Source organism: Pempheris klunzingeri, chromosome 4 (assembly GCF_042242105.1).
Source record: "Pempheris klunzingeri isolate RE-2024b chromosome 4, fPemKlu1.hap1, whole genome shotgun sequence".
Lineage (NCBI taxonomy): Eukaryota > Metazoa > Chordata > Actinopteri > Acropomatiformes > Pempheridae > Pempheris > Pempheris klunzingeri.
This window is the reverse complement of record NC_092015.1, coordinates 12,141,966-12,159,022: the sequence shown is the minus strand read 5'-3', so window position 1 is coordinate 12,159,022 and position 17,057 is coordinate 12,141,966. Positions and strand designations below refer to the sequence as shown.

Here is a 17,057-nt window from a genome sequence, read left to right as displayed (position 1 = left end):
TCTTACTCAGGGTCATTATTTAGTCTAAATGTGTGTATAATCTACAGGCTCGGATTTCTTGGGAGGCTCTTGATACAAAGGGGTGAATTTTCCAGAAAACAATAGGCGACTGTGGGTCGGTATGTGGCCTGGTCTGGAAAAAAAGTCCACGGCTGAATTTTTGTCCCGGTACATCCCTGTCATGTGCATGCTCAGTCTTAACTAGAGAAATTAAGGTAAACAAACACACTTCACCTGAAATGCTGCCAGCAGTGAGATCGGCTGATAACAAGGTTTAGTCCAACTTAGAGCTGGATAAGAATAGAGTATTGCACATATAGTTCTTAACAGTATTAAAAATCAAGCGTTATTACATGTAAACCAGGCCATGAGCTCTAAATACGCAGGAGTTAATTGGATTAAGACTCATAGCTATCATGGAGGACAACACGCTCAGGGCTTGAGTAGGTGTGAGAAAATACAACAACATTATAGAGACTGCCATTTAAGTCAGGGAGATGCACTGCAATTTTTTATTCTTTCTTTCTTTCACCTATCCTGTATCAGCTTGTCTAACTTCAATTTTAATTCATTCTTTTAAAACCGTATTTCTGTGTGTTTTCAATATTGCTTTGGTGTTTCTTGATTTTGAGACAAAAACAAATGATTAGGTCACGCTGGAAAGAAGCGACTAAATCTAAAATAAGTTGGTGTTATTTGACCCTGAAGAAAGAGTTCAGGGTGGCAGAAAACCTGAGAGAAAGATGGAAACGAAACTGGACTATGATGAGCTCTCTTCAAAGTCCATATCACATGAGATGAAACAGTGATGAAATCTGGTTGTTTGAGTGGCAAAAAGAGATGCTCAGCAAATTGAAACGCATGAAATAAAATCTCACCGACGCTTTAAAAACAGTAGGAATACTATCCATCAAAATGTGAAGTTATAAATGACGGTAGGAAGCCATTTTTAATGTTCAATAGTGACATTTGCTGATTTGTTGCGTTATGATGAGCAAACTATTGTAAATATGAATTAATTTTATACTTTTTACAAAACAGTTAGAGCAAAGCTCTAAGAGAAGCCCAAGATAGAGAAATGAAAGCCTGATGAGGCCTCTCAGAACAGAAATTTGTTGTGTGGTTAACTATTTCTCAGTTTGTTAGGCACCTTCTGTATATGACACACCTATAGGAGGCAAGGTGATTCTCCTGATCTAGAGCATAAAACTTCTATTGCTTTATTACTTGTCACTTTATTGTAAAATCAGTGCTTTGGTCCATGTCAGGATTCAATAGGAGTGATGGCGTCATCTTTCAAATAACCTGCTCTGGAGCAGGTTAGCCGTGCAGCACGGGTTACCAAGGTGATACCAAGCTTTATGTTAGAAGAAAACCTTCAGCCCAAAGACACATAAACATATAAACTAAGATATACAGTATCTGCTGCCTAACCCACTTTGTGATACAGGGCCCAGGTGTCATGAAAAGGTAATTTCATTCTTTTTAGAGCCATTTAAGGACTACTTTTCCATGTTAGCCATATTATGCTCATTTATAAGTAATAACACACACATTATTTTTCCTCATACAGACATGGCTGCTGCAGCAGTTTTCAGCCTCTGTCTGAGTGCTCCGTTTTTGAACAGAGTGGTCTCACCTTCAACATCTTAGTTTTGCCAGGAGCTGCAGTTAGGGAGGAAAAAGCGAGGTGGATTCAGGGGGTTTTCAGCATGTCGGCCTGCTGAGAGACTGGAGGAGGTCACATGATCAACTGATTCCCTCATGACATCATAAGGGCAGCCAAAACTAAACAGAGTGTTTTCACAGACACTTCCTGAAAGATGGAGCAGAAGAAAAAGGGAGAGGATGGTCAATTCTCATAGTGCTGCGGTTTGTAGGCACACATATTTATATTGGAAAAAACATTAAAAGTGCATTTTCATATTATGGGACCTTTAAAAGGTGTGCTTTAAAGTTTATTCCTGACCTTGGGAACACCGGTCAAACTGGGCAAACTCCTTTTGCTCATGATATGATGTGACATGATTGAAAAGCTCCAGAACAGCTATCAAACTGACCTTGACACACAGTTGTTTTGTCAACTTGTCAAGAGGCAACGTTGAAACTCAATTCTTAATCAATATTGTAACACAATATACCCCCATTAAGACAAATTGGCAAAATGCTGAATGATAAATCACACAAAATTAATTATTTTGCTGAAAAATGTCTTGTTATCAGATGTAAAAACCACAGACAGATATGCAAGACTGATTAAGGGATTCCTCCGTGTACTCATAATCCATGTGCGTCTGTAGATACAGGTCATCTAGGTTGCGCCTCGAGGTGATTATCCAGCAGTGTTACACAGACAGAGGGAGGGACAAGGAAAGCCGCTGGTAGGTGGGGCAGTGCAGAGGGATAAATCAACAGAAATAGAATCGCAGGGCTGATACCGGACGGGTAAAGGGACGGAGGGAGACGCAGAAACAGAGACAGAACGAGGAAAACACTTTACGGTCTTATTGTCGCATGAAAAGGACAGAAGACGGATACAAAAATGGCCCTGATCATTTTTAGCCGAAAACCAACTCAGCTTTTCATTTAACAGGATAATTCTTATTCAAAGTAACTTTTTGTTTACCTGCTGGGGGTGCCCCACTCAACTGTTGCACTGGACCTGCTGCGGAAAACAAAGGGCCGGAGGAGGGGCACCAAGAGGAGACGGGCTGCTGCCAAGTCGAGCAGGAGGCTTGAGAACAGGCTCCGTGGGGCGATGAGGACGGCCAGACGTGCCAGCAATGTGGAGGTACCATCCTTCCTCCGCCAGCTGGTCAAGGAGACGGAGAAGATGGTCACCTTCTTCTTCAAAGGGGGGGCCAGGGAAACAGGGCCTGGGGGGGAGGACAATACAGACGAGGACGACTCTCTGTCAAGCCCATACCTGGACCGTCCCATTTTGGAGAAGCATGTGTCAGAGGGGGGTGCTCAGTCAGGGATAAACTACGCTTTGGCGAGCATGCAGGGCTGGAGGTCTCAGATGGAGGATGCCCACACCTGCATGCCTCAGCTGGAAGGAGAGCTGTCGGAGTGGGCATACTTTGCTGTTTTTGATGGACATGCAGGCACCACAGTGGCACAGTACTGCTCCAGAAACCTGCTGAGTCACATCCTGGCAACAGGTAGAGAACAAGTAGTAACTAATATGTCTCTAATTAGTCAATATGGTTGAAAAACTAAATGAAAAATACAGTACCTTGGAAATCAAATTGCCACAGTGTTTACACAGTACTGAAAGCTGATAGAATCACATACGATATAATGTGTGCCACATGTCAATGTTTTTTTTGCAGTATTGAGCAAAGTAATGAAGAAGAATCAGAGCAGAGCAGAGCAGAAACGGAGCAAATTCTGGGGGTCAAAATATACAGAGCTATACAGCAAGGTGTGAATCTATCTGAAAATAAAATGTTTCCTCCTCATTCCCACAGGTGGGGTTAAAGCAAACGAGGACCCCGAGCAGGTGAAGGAGGGGATCCGTGAGGGCTTCCTGGACATTGATCGCCACATGCACAAACTGGCTCGCCAGGACATCTGGGACCACAGTGGCTCCACTGCAGCATGTGTCATGATGTCACCACGCTACATTTACTTTATCAACTGCGGAGACTCCCGCACCCTGCTCTGCCACAACGGCCAGGTGGTCTTCTACACAGAGGACCACAAGCCCTCCAACCCGAGAGAAAAGGAGCGCATCCAGAACGCCGGAGGCTCTGTGACCCTGCAGAGAATCAACGGCTCGCTGGCCGTGTCCAGAGCGCTGGGGGACTTTGACTTCAAGGAGGTGGACTGGAGGCCACAGACAGAGCAGCTAGTGTCCCCGGAGCCAGAAGTGTATGAGCTGGAGAGGACGCCCGAAGACGAGTTCCTCATTCTAGCCTGTGACGGCGTGTGGGACGCCATTGGTAATGAAGAACTGTGTGAATTTGTGCGCAGCCGTATGCAGGTGTGTGACGACCTGAGAGAGATTTGCACCCAAGTCATTGACCTCTGTCTGTACAAGGTGAGAAGTCAGCATCATTAATTTTGTCTTTTTCATTTGTTGTTATTTCTATTTTGTCTTTTAGTTTTGTTTTCAACTCAGTTAAGTGTCAGTTTCAAAAGTGGGTTTGCTTGTTTCAGGTTAGTTTTTAGTGTTTGAAAATGTTTAGTATTAGTTTAGGTTATATTTTTATACAGGCAATCTTTATGAAGTCCAGAATTGGTATTACAATAGCAACACAACACTTTGTGAAGGCAGTTGAGTCCCAGTCATGTAGATGTCCCAGTCTAAAAAAACATTGGCACCAATGCCTCCTCATGCTAGTGTAGACAAGGCATTTCCTGTATATTTCTATCTTATTCTACTTTTTTTTGGTAAAGCACACAGTATCATTTCAGTTATCTTTCATTTTTTTCTAAAGTCTAGTTTATATTTTCATATTAATTAACTAAATGTCAATGCTCCCAATGAGCGACCAAACAGACCTTGTAGTGACATCAAATACTGTTGTCAAGGTCAAGAATTCCCTCGCAGACTCTTTCAGCCAACATGGACAAGAAGTCGCTGAGGTGCAAACATCTACAAACTGGGCAAACTCCAGCAGCAGAGGAAGATCCTACTATACAATGAAAAGCTCCAGAACAGCTACTGTTGGACTTTGTGGCGGGATTGTTGAAGCATAAACATGTCCTTTTATCAAATCCTCATCCAGACTTCTAAAATATTAATAAGAAAGAGTTTTGCCCTAATAAAATGGATCAAAATTAAATTAAAACCAGGAATTATATGATCAGTTTTTGGAAATTTGGTCAGAGCCACAAAACCACTGAGGTGCCCAAACCAAGACACTGGTGCTGACTACAGTTTAGGTCTCAAACTTCCATATGAATGAATTAATCTGCTCTAGGAACTTAAATACAGCAGGCGCAAACAGAGCTGGATTTATGAACAGGAAGCTTTATGTTAGGAGGGCGTTGTGTGCAGGTGTATACTGTGAGCAGGGTCTCTGTGAGGAGGAATTACGCTGATGTTATGTAAGAAGATTTCTCCTGCAGGTCTCCTTAATGCTTGTTAGTAACTGCCCATCTGAACACTGACGAGCCCTTAGCCCGCCCTATAAATAGCTGTATTAAGGCACCCTGGGACACGGGATAGGAGGGAAGAAATACTACACATGGCTCGGATTATGACTGACTGTGAGTTTGTCGACGGGAGCTCTGTGCTACGCACCGGCTCAGAGGCTTTATCCTGGCTGGGATGGGCAGCTGCTTATTTCACCTAAAAAGGCTTACTGTGCCTGTTGAACGACAGCATGTTCCAGCACACACTGAGCTCACTCATTGTAAAATGCTGCTTACAGTACATGCTAAGTCAGTAAAATTTACATCTCTGATGTCATAAGCAACAGGGTGACGGTGGTAAACCTGCAATGACACATTTCTCGAAAGCCCCAAGCTTAAGTAGTGTGTTCGTAAATCAGGAATATTGAAATCTTCTGTAAGTGCTTTACTGTGACATCTTAGGGGATCTTGTCCAAACCAAAATATATCTCCATCCAACCTGACACAGACCTCAGACCCCTGCTGTTTGTTTCAACAGGTCTATTTCAAGTGATTTCAAGTGGTGTAAGAAGCATTGAGATCCTTGAATTAAGCAACAGTACCAGTATTATAGATAGATAAAATTTACTTGAAGTATTAAAAGTATGAGTATTCATTAAGGCCTGTGAGTTATATTGTCGTGTATAATACATCATTAGGTATTACTGACTTACCAAATACTGAAAGCAGCATTTCAATGCAATACTTGGTTGAGGTAATCTAAACTACATATACTTTTATTAGACTGTGTAACACTGCATAATGTGTCATTTATAGCCTCATTATATATATATTTTTTTAAATCTAGTATGTAATCAGTAAAAATAGCTGTCAAATAAATGTATTTCCCACTAAAATGTAGTCAAATTATGAAATAGCGTTAAACAGAAATATGTGATTACAGTAAAAGAACCTCAAACACTGTAAACTCACTCATTTGCCTGCAGTCTTGGTGTTTTTCTGACAACTCTGTGCTCTGTCCCCCCCTGCAGGGCAGTTTGGATAACATCAGCATCATCATTATCTGCTTCCCCGGTGCCCCCCAGGTGTCACAGGAGGCACTGCAGCGGGAAACAGAGCTGGAGCAACAGATCGACATGAAAGTGGAAGGTGATTCCTCTGCTGCTTCCTCTAAAACACCCACAACAATGCGCTCTACACTTTAGACGACTGTTTGTTCCCTATTCCATATTTCTCCACAGAAATCATCCAGATGATGAGGTCCAGGGATGAGGACCCTGACCTTGTGTATGTGATCAAATTCCTGGCTGCAGAGGATATACCGGGACTTCCACCAGGGGGAGGCATCACCAGCAAGTGAGACTTGGCTATTAACTAAATCTCAAAAAACAAGAGCATTTCTACACAGGATCCATTTCACATTTACCACTGGTTCTCTCTTTGCAGGCGAGACTGTATCATATCTGCATATCAGAAACACATCATGAACCACAGATCTCAGGAGCCAATGGTAAGACACATGAGTCACATGACGTTAGATTTGGAGGTCACTACATAACGACATTAACGCCAATGAAAAGATCATTTATCTCAATAAAATGCCTAATTTTCAAACGAGGCATTTAAAGACAAAGTTAGCAAAACCTCAATTAGTTATTCAAGAATGTTGCCTTAAATAAACTAAACCAAAAGTCACAACCTTTGATTTTAAAGATGACTTGCTGAGGAAGCACCTGCTTGTTATGGCTACAATGTTAGATATTCCATGTTAGCAACATTATTGTCTTGTGATGTTTCAGGACATCGAAGGATCGGAGGAGGACTCAAACTAAAGCTGGAAACAGAATCATCACCGGCTTCACCGCTTCCATGAAAACCGGCTTAAACGAGGAACTTTACATTTTAAGCTAATGACGATTCTTTATGTAATTTATTCTCTTTAAGCACTTGTTTATAGGTCAATTAAAGTGAAATTCAAAACACCCACTGTGTTGTTTTTGGAAAGATTGACATCATATTTTCTAAAATTATTTGTTACTGAGTATTGAATAACATTTAACCATACAGTGCCTGGGGAGACACTGATAAATACATTATGCTGGAAGCGTCTGTGTATGGCAGCTCATTTCACACTACTGTGTCACTAATACTGATACTGTATACAAACTGCACATCACACATCACGTCATGTAGAAAAAACCAAAATAGAGTCGCACTCATCAAAAAACACAGACTGGATTCACGTATGTGCTCCGCACGTGGGCTGCACGCATATGATGGACTGCAACATCTCTCAGTAAATAATTAGTTTGCACAGTGCTGTCATGTAGCAAAGGTGACATAGCAAGAACATAAACGTATGCGACAGGAGAAGAAAGCCAGAGGGAGAGATGCAAAAGGGTAAAGAACGCAGGAGGGAGCCTGAGAGAGAGAGAGAGAGGGGTGGGGGGTGGAGGGCCATACTAGGGAAAGAGGATGAGATGTTCCCAGGAATTAGCACACAAACCTCATTAAACGTAGACCCCTGTGATACTTTAGAGTGGATATGCGATGTCCTGTGTCATTGTGTGATTTTAGGGTTGTTTCCTCACAGGAAACAGATACGCACACCCAGACTACGCTCACTGACTGTATAGTTAGCTCCATCACAAATTATATTTGTTGAGATTTATAGTAGTTTGGGGCTCCAACTATTTGATAATGTGTTGATTCTCGATATGTACAACAATGTTTAGTTATTAGACCACATAAACGAAAAAACTAATTCTCAAATCTTAAGAATGAGAATTCTAAATTCTCATTTAGGAACTTTTTAATAATAATTGAGTGTCTGAGGAAGAATGATTATCAGTCACAATAGCTGTCACTTCATTTTCTATCAGTCATTTCAACTATTACTTAAAAACTGCAGTGGGGTTTGGCCTGAAATGTAAAGAGATTAAAGTTTAAATCTCTCATTGTGTGGCAACGGAGCACACAGACTATAGAGGAAACAAATACTAATTCTCTTAAATCATGGCGTTATTCCTCACTTAGCCCATCTGCAGAATCAATACCAAAAATAAAAACAACAATAGATTAAGTCAGAGTCAAAACTACCACACGAGGGACTCTCTCTGGCAGTCATGGGTTCTCCAGAATGTGTTGTGAGGGTGTGGTGAGGCTCGGCACCTCTGTATTAATTGACTGAGCAGAGCTTTTATTGGACAGAGCGTCCTTCTCACCTCCTCACTCCTGACCAGCCAGATCACACAAATATTCAACCGAGAACGGCACCGCTCAGCTGGGAACACTTGTGGACAAAGATAAAGCGGAAGAAGAGGTGGAAAAGAAGAGAAAGGCCTGAGGGGAAGACAAGGACAGACAGACAGACAGACAGACAGACAGAGTGAGTAATGGCTGTGACTGTGTTTGGCTGGTTTTCAGAAAAGCAACATGGGGAAAAGTGGTTAGTATTGCCTTACAGCAGGATGGTGTCGGGTTTGAACCTGAACTAACCCACGTGAACATGTCGATGTCTGGAGTTTTTCCTGGGAGCTCTGGTTTCCTCCCACAGTCCAAAGACACACTGGTGAACTAAGCAGCTGTTTACAGCCTATCGGCCACCAGAGGGCCCCTAAACCAGCAGCAGCTGACAGACAAAGAATGCATCTGCTAAATGTCAGTATTTTATATAAAGACTACATTTATTCATTAAAACAAGAGGCCCCACGACTCTTACAAATCTCTTTTAAAACACACTTTAGCAGAATTGCTTCCTCTTGCATAACTTTTCCTCCATTTCTACTATTTCTACCTGTTTTTACTGTGTTTTAGTAATTCATACCTCACTTGTCACCATTACTTATTTATTTATAGTTATTTCTCTTGTTTTTTCATTTTTTCAAGCTATTATTGCTATCATTGCTATTAGTATTACAGTATTATCATTTGACCAGGACAACACCTTGCTGGCATTAAAAGCCTCCTTTTTACGGGAACGTCCTGGTCACGACAGCTGCTGCAGCCTGTATTACACAAAGGTTAGAAACACAGACACAAAATAGTTCAAGTATGAAGAGAGTAGGTGAGGATTAACCAAGCAGATGTGATCCACCTGCAGTCAATGTGCTAATACAAGATATATGAAAGTAGATACCCAATAAGAATATAAACATCCAGAACGATGACGGCTATCTAACACCACTAATTATCCATAAGCTTTTGCAGTGAGATTGGAGATAAGGTTTTGAGCCACCAGTGACATATTATGAAATTCTGTATTTGTTTATTTACAGTATATAAGAAAAATTAAACCCCATTCTGTTTTAGTCAATTTGTTGTCTTTACATAATTTCCTTTATTTGTATGTGTGTGTATCTGCTCTGGGACACAAAAATGCTCTCTTTCAAAGTGCCTGTGTGTGAAATGTTTTGTAATCCTTTGTAAACTAAGCAACTGAGGGAAGAAAGCAGCAGTCCTCTGATTCAAACTAATGCAAGATAACACTCAGATAAAACACTTGCACAAAATCGAGTAGATGGAAACGTCTGTTTCCCTGTGTGAGAGTAAATCTAATTTGGAAACTAACAGCCCACTGTGAGGCCATCAAGTAATTCTCTGTGGTCAATTTGTGGGGGTGAAGAGGCCAACCGGATTGGCCAATCAGATCAATTAAATCAGCTGTGCAAAGCAGGTAGAATTAGTGTGGAAATGGGTGCGTGGGGTCATGGCGGAGCTGAGCGCTGAGAGTGTGGACACTTCTGTGTAGGAACATTAAATCCTGCAGCACCAGTGGTCCCTTGCGGTCCACATGGAACAAACGGATAGAGAGGCCGATGTGGAGGCAGTGAACACGGTATGGAGACGGAGCAAACTTAAACTTAAGAACAGCAACAACTGTCCAACTCCCACATCTAGAGTGTCTACGTGCTTTTAAAGCCCTTAATCTAACCACATGTCGCCTCCCTGCAGCCGGGCAGGATGCCTCTGAACGCCGGAGACACCGGGTACGGCAGCGTGTCAGGCCCCGGGCTGGCGGCCACTGTGGGCAACTCGGAGACGGCCCCGCTGCTCATCCCAGAGCCCGAGCCGGAGCCGGTCCGCCAGTGGCAGCCCATGTCCAAGCAGGAGCTGGAGCTCACCGCGGGGGGTCCGGGCTGGAGGAAGGTGCGCTGTTACCTGGTGGTGCTGTTCTGGCTGGCCTGGGTGGCCATGCTTGCCACCTCCGTCGCCATCATTGTGATGAGCCCGCGGCCGGTTGTGACGCCGCTCAAGTGGTGGCAGAAGTCGGTGTTTTACCGCCTGCAGCCCGACCTGCTCATGGAGGAGCAGAGCAAGAGGTCAGGGGGCATCGATGGTGAGCAAACACTGGAATCATTAAAAACAAAATAGATTAGATTTTAGGAGAAGTACTTTTGCTCCACCTCCCCTAAAACACAACGTGCACTGTCCCAGGTAAAGTTTTTTTTTTTTTTTTTTTTTTTTTTTAATTTATTTTTCTTAGATGAAGAGCACGTTCACTCAGACTCTCCACCTCCTGGTGGTATTTTGGAGGCATGACAATGTCTCCAGGTGACCAGTATAAATTTATAGTAGTGTAAGTGTTCATCTTCATTAGATTTTTTTTTTTTATTGCAAATGAAGAGTTTATGGTGCTGCTAGTAACATAAAATTGATGCCATAAGAAATGTTTCTGGTGACATTTATGAGCCCTGATGTCTTGTATGGAGCTGGCCCCCTGTCTTCATTTCTTCCTATGGTCTGTGAAATGTACTCGGTGGATAGTCCCAGATTTGCTTTACAGCAATTCGATTAGCGCACTAATTCAAGAATCTATAAATAGAAAAATTAAATTAAGGTTTTAACTTAAAAGAAAAGCTTCTGACACCAATGCCCTCCCTCAACACAGGCCTTCAAGATCATGTGATGCATCAGAACCCATTTTAAACCCTTTATGTTATTTTACTGTAGCTTTATTGGTGCATTTTCCTGAACAAGCTTACCAAATATGCATAAACTGGTTGACATACAGTGAGCTTGGAGATGTGTTGGAGCCCAGGGAAGTTGCCAGCTGCCTGATTAGTCATGCAGACTTGCTCAGAGGTTGTTCGTTGGTGGGGGGTTCATTTTCTTCCTGCCAGAACCAGGTGGCTGATATTAATCAGTTATGTTCAGTCATTCAGTCTGTCTGCAGTAAAAATTGACCTTTTGACAAACCTAAATCAGGCTTTTTAATCACTTTGAACTCCTGTATTATTTTATGCCTCATCACACTTCCTGCATGCAGGCCACAGATTAATGTTGTGGGCTACCACATGATTGCAACAGAAATGACTAGAGAGAACTGGACTTGCCTTAAAATATCAAACTTATGTTGATCCTATGCAGGAAATTTGAGCAACAAAGAACAAAGGTGACCTTAAAAACTAGAATACTACATATTACGAGCATCTGTTGCATACAACATGAAGATTGAACCTAAAAGTACTAAATACTGTATACACAAACAGTGTATTTCAGAAGTGCATTTCAAAAAATTGGGTGATGAAGTTGGCTGATGTTAAATGTTACTAACTTAATCTAATGTTTTGATCTCTCAAAAGCTCTGTGTGAGCAGCTTCCCTATTTCAGGTCTCTGGGTATAGGAGCCCTAATCCTGCAGGGTCTGTTTGCTAAGGACGCGTCTCCGTTAAACATCACTGTGACAGGTGAAAGGAGTGGGTCTGTGCCTCAGATCCAGCATCTGCTCGCAGAGAGCAACAAAGCAGGTGAGTAAAGGACTTGTCAGTTTTTTTGTTGTTTTTTTTCCCTGCATTATTTGATGCTTAACAAGCTTTTTATTGGTCTTGCAGGTCTCAAAGTGGTGTTGGACATCTGTGAACTGGATCTGCTGGGACCTCAGAATGTAGCAGGACACACGGACAAGTCATCAAACTTCTCAGCGACAGTACGTATAAAACCCACTCTCTGGTCGTGCTACTAAACACGCTAAGTTCTTGGTGATGCTGAATATCTTAAAGCATGACTTCTTTCTCCACAGCATGCACTCCGGTTCTGGTTGGAGCAGGGTGCGGCAGGCTTTATGATCTGCGACACAGACGCAGCATACTCAGAAAAGGTAAAATGATGCTCGGAAATGTTTTTGGGGATCCTATCGAGCAGTTTCCTCAAACTCTCTGCTAATAAAATGTTTTCTCTTCAGATTCTGCTGGAGTGGAGAGGTGTCTTAGAGCAATTCAGCAGTCAGGAGGAGGAAAGGTATCCTTATACACACAGATGTGTGTTCATTATAAAATGAACCCCTGAGGGTCATTAAAGTGCCCCGTCTGTGTGTGTCTCCAGGATAGTGGTGGTGAAACAGACGAGAGATGTTCTGCATCCCCCAAACAATGTTACGCTGGTGGATGTGGTCATGAGGTCAATTCTGCCATCTGCACATCACCTCCTGTCTGCCACGGAAGTCGCCAATGCTATAGAGACACACCTGCAAGCAAGAGAAGAGGATATGTGGCCCAGTTGGACAGTAAGGCACATGCATATACCAAATACAGTGGACAAATGACATTTTAAAACCCCATGGACAGCCTAATTATATTTATACATTGTACATTTTTAAATATTTCACATTAAAGCTTCATTTGGGGAGCATAAAAAGCATTAAATGGAACCAAGACTTTTTTACATCATTCCTGAGTTTTGCACCCTATTTCCTCATGGGAAGCCTGCTCAAGTTGAGTATATTGAATGTACAGCCATTTACAGTATAAAATCCAAGATCAATATACTGACAATACTACATGCCAAAAGTTATGAGTTTACAATGTCACATTGGGGAGAACTGAGCAGCAAATATCAGGGTTTTTTTTTCTTTTTTTGACTCATGCCAGCTTTAACTGAAAGCTTTAGCCCTTTGGGTGAAGGGGGCTGTTATTTTACAGCTGCAATGTGTTTCTGCAGGTCGGAGGTAAAGCTTCTCAAGACTTGAAGAAATTACTCCTGGTACTGATAATGACACTACCCGGATCTCCTACTGTCCAGTATGACGAAGCGGTCAACCAAACACAGGTGAAGTCCTGCTTCGTCTACACTGGTTCTACATTTTAAAAGTTGATGTTGCCTAATAAAATCTTTTTTACATTACAGAACGTGTCTCTGAAAGTTGGCTCATCGCATGTAGAGACAAAGGACTCATCAGGCAGTCATACAGTGAGTGATAAAGCCAGTCTTGCCTCCAGAAAGAGCTTAGCGAGTCCTTCCATACAAGTCATAAAGCTGAGGTTAAAGAAACAAAGCATTAGTCGGGTATGTTATATTTATCGGTCTGACTCTTCTCTCCATCATCCTTCCCTCAGGACAAGGAGAAGACGAAGCGTTCAGCTGTAGCTCTCTTCACCTCCCTCAGTCACTCCAGAGCCAGAGAAGAAGCTCTTCTGTACGGCAGCTTCACTTTCCTCCCCTTCAATTCCTCCACCAACTCCTCCTCAAACTCCACTCTCTCATCTCCCCCGATCCTGGCCTTCTTGCGTTCGTGGGGTTGTGTCCACTTCCTCATTCTGCTCAACGTTGGACCTGAGCACCATGCCCTGGATCCTGCCTGGGCACCGAGCCTTCCTGTTGCTGGCGTGTTTGTGACCAGCACAGGCATGGACCGTCTGGGGACGACGACTCTGGACGCACTTGAACTGCGGCCCCACGAAGCCATCGTCATCAAACTGTTTGAAGCAGGAAGCTACTCGTAGAGCTTCTGTAACCAGCTGTGTGGAGATCGAGCTGCTGGGGTTTGAGTTTTCCTCTCCCAGAATGATGAATGTCTGACAATTGTGGGTTTGTTTTTGTTTTTTTTTGTTTTTTTTATGTTCTGACTGGTGTACGCTCAGGTCACCAAAAATAAAATAATGATTCTGTGTTGCATCATTTGTCAGCACAGTGTCCACTTTAACCTTCTGGAGTCTATTCATCAGTAAATACACTGAGCACGTTCCATTTACAGTAACACAACATAAGTTGTACATCATGAAGAGACAATTGAAAGTGCGTTTATAGAAACATGAATTAATCATTTCAATGACTTACAGGGCAACGAGCTTTCATTGAAGAATGCACTGTATATGGTTTTATTTCTTAGCTTTCTGCAGTGTGATGTATAAATCAGGAATCTAACAACTTATATATAATATTGCTTTATCACTAAAGCTTTCACAGGCACCTTGGGGGTTTTCTTGTATATTTAATTGCTGTTACATTTATCTTTGATAAAATGATAAGTTGGACTTTTAGCTACATTTTTTTGCTGTGGGGGAAAGACATCTTAAAAGGTGCTTAACAGACCGAAATGAATGTATAGCAAGCATTCTTCATGATGTAAAAGCAAAAGATTTTTTATATCTAAAATTATTTGAAATGTTATGGGTAATTTCCAAGAAGTAATTCTTGTGGTGGGTGGTAAAACATGTGGCCCGTGTTACAAACAAAGTGAAGCAGTGCTGCAATTAGTCATTTTTCCGATCTGCTGATAAAACGAACCACATGGTGACCCACATCCTAATTACTCATGTATGTAAATTCTGAGAAACCTCACAAGTGACTTCTTATTGAGCAATTCAAGTCTGGCGAGCAAATGAAGATTTGCAATTGCATTGATTTACTGCATGTTAACTTAATCCATTAAACTATCACTGATGAGTAAAGTTTGAGGTGAAACTGTGACTTCGACATGCACATCCAGTTTTGGAAGCGTGCACTAGTTAACCACAGAGTGGTGCTGCAGTACCAGTCACTGCTCTGCTGCTCTTCCAATGAGAACTTTTATGTGACTTTGAGTTCAACATTTAACTAAATCACAAATCTCTAAAGATGGTAAACCAATATTAATACATAAAAATGAGACTGTTTACATAATAAGCTGTTATCATTCTGCTCTTGAGTCGGTATTGTTTATGTTACATGTCATTTTTATTTGCACGAGCCCTCTTCATTTTCCCACATGAACCTGCACTTTCAAACATAAATATTTATCTGTCAGTATTAACACTTTCTCTTGAATCATTTGTGACTGTGAGAGAACACATCACATTTTAGAAGTTTACTCTCTTTCAACTTTACCATAAATAAAAATAGAGTTGAACAGGAATCGCAAAGTTGCTACTGTATATCCAGAACTTCTATTGCACTTTTTCCATGTTTATTTTAATCTGAAACTTGATATATCTTATACAATGGACCACTGCATGTCAAATAAATGACCCCCTGTAGTCAAGGCTGATGCTAGAGTGCTAACAAGAGAAAAACAAATGGTTATCAGAACTTGAACACAGTCATCCTTTTTTATTTTGTCTCTGTTTCACCAACTGTAAATGTGCTCAGGTCTCATGACAGTCAAAAGCTATACATGGTCTAAGATAGAAAGCAGACTTCATTTTTAATGTGTAGAACAAAAAAATCTGCATTAAAAATGTGCAAAACATCCCTGAGTTTCTCTTAAGGAAGAGACATAAGATGCGAGACAGTTTTTTTTTGTTTCATTAACACTTTACTTCACATGAACAAAATATGTACCATATACTGAAGACATTCCTTTAAAAATGTATTCTTTCATTCATTTCAATGGATGTACATCTCAAACACGTACCCCTCGAAGACCAAATGTGTTAGTGGAAATGTGTCTGAATAACCTTGGGTCATGCATGACTGAGCATTGAAAGACTATAAAGCGACAAAGTGAATGTGCAACACAGCCAAAAAAAACAAAAAATCGGGGGGGCTCAAATCACCATGTCCTTTAACCCCTGCATAAACCACCCCAACACAACTGCGAGGATACACATTAGTATATCACAGTGTAAAAGGCATAAATACACTACACTTGAATGCAGTTACAGCATTACATTTACAACAACAGACTAATTCTCACAGTGCATTTTTTCAAAAGGTGAGAGGCTCTTAAATGAACATTCACAGATAATCATCATTGGCAGCTTAGAAATCAGTGAGAATGAGACACTGCAGCTTTGACAGAACATCTAACGTTCATGCAATACAATGACATTACAGTGTGGACAGGAAACTTTGAATTTACCACATAAGCCACAGACTTGAGTTTCTAATCTATGTTTGTGTTTCATACGTTTTACTAGCAGTCTGTGCTGCAGGTGGAACAGTGCTTTCTGTCAGGGAACACATCTGGATTATTAGGTCCATTTCATCAAAGACCACTATGAGTCAGACAAGTACCTTCTGATAGGAGCAAGACCATATTCATAGGCAAAGTGTAACACAGCTGGCACCTCCACATGCACCAGATGTAATTCACATACAAATCTCTTAGCCAAGCTAGCGTCTTGCTCTTGAAGTGACAATGCCTGTCCACCACTTTGGTCCTCATGTGTTTGAACAGACACCTGCAGATGAATGCAGAATCTGTAGGTGGGGACAAAACTTTGGTAGCGGAAGTGCTGTAGTTTCTGTTTGTGGTCTGAGTGATATTAACCAATCACGTTTGAGCAACAGTCTGTGTGTAGAACAAAAGAAGGGGAATTCCTTGGTCAAAATATAATCTCAGAACCCATCTACTATCATCTAACGATGATTTAGCTTGTTATTAGCCTTTTAAAAATTTATCTGCATTCATATGCAGATTTCTGTATATAGAGATTAGCTAAAATGCTGTCTGGTCGTTTTTATGTGTTATGTGTTCCCCAGTTATCTGCTGGCTACACTGGAAGCACTGAAAAACTGGTCCTTGCCCTCAGAGGCTGAATTGATGATAGCCAATGGGCTCCGAAATTGCTTTGGTCCAGATTGAAATATCTTGACAACTATTGAATGGATGGCCATCAACTCTTGTACAAACGTTCATGGTCCCAAGAGGATGAAGCCTACTGGCTCTTGGTGATCCCCTGACTTTTCAAATGCCACCATCATGTTCTTGGTTTCGAGTAAAATGTCTTGGGAACTATTGGACGGATTTCCGTATTTGGCACAGTTATCCATGG

At 41.6% G+C, this 17,057-nt stretch overlaps 2 protein-coding genes across 2 annotated transcripts; both read left to right on the top strand.

The window, feature by feature from the left end:
• The first annotated feature begins 2,758 nt into the window (after positions 1–2,758).
• Positions 2,759–6,991, top strand: ppm1na (protein phosphatase, Mg2+/Mn2+ dependent, 1Na (putative)). Its single transcript, XM_070829242.1, has 6 exons — positions 2,759–3,164; positions 3,474–4,045; positions 6,117–6,234; positions 6,327–6,441; positions 6,532–6,595; positions 6,885–6,991. The coding sequence occupies exons 1-6, from the start codon at positions 2,759–2,761 to the stop codon at positions 6,915–6,917; spliced, it is 1,308 nt and encodes a 435-aa protein (XP_070685343.1). The 3' UTR covers positions 6,918–6,991.
• A 2,840-nt stretch (positions 6,992–9,831) lies between these two features.
• On the top strand, positions 9,832–13,805 carry LOC139200512 (amino acid transporter heavy chain SLC3A2). Its single transcript, XM_070829826.1, has 10 exons — positions 9,832–9,922; positions 10,039–10,423; positions 11,670–11,834; positions 11,919–12,013; positions 12,107–12,184; positions 12,269–12,324; positions 12,409–12,589; positions 13,024–13,131; positions 13,210–13,272; positions 13,419–13,805. The coding sequence occupies exons 1-10, from the start codon at positions 9,878–9,880 to the stop codon at positions 13,803–13,805; spliced, it is 1,563 nt and encodes a 520-aa protein (XP_070685927.1). The 5' UTR covers positions 9,832–9,877.
• The last annotated feature ends 3,252 nt before the right edge of the window (positions 13,806–17,057 follow it).

Bases quoted from the DNA above. Each gene is read 5' to 3' on its own strand.
- ppm1na (XM_070829242.1), top strand. From the start codon at position 2,759: ATGAGGACGGCCAGACGTGCCAGCAATGTGGAGGTACCATCCTTCCTC. The intron at 6,235-6,326 runs GTGATTCCTCTG...ATTTCTCCACAG, and splicing joins GATCGACATGAAAGTGGAAG to AAATCATCCAGATGATGAGG. The intron at 6,596-6,884 runs GTAAGACACATG...GTGATGTTTCAG, and splicing joins ACAGATCTCAGGAGCCAATG to GACATCGAAGGATCGGAGGA.
- LOC139200512 (XM_070829826.1), top strand. From the start codon at position 9,878: ATGGAACAAACGGATAGAGAGGCCGATGTGGAGGCAGTGAACACG. The intron at 12,185-12,268 runs GTAAAATGATGC...TTTTCTCTTCAG, and splicing joins ACGCAGCATACTCAGAAAAG to ATTCTGCTGGAGTGGAGAGG. The intron at 13,132-13,209 runs GTGAAGTCCTGC...TTTACATTACAG, and splicing joins AAGCGGTCAACCAAACACAG to AACGTGTCTCTGAAAGTTGG.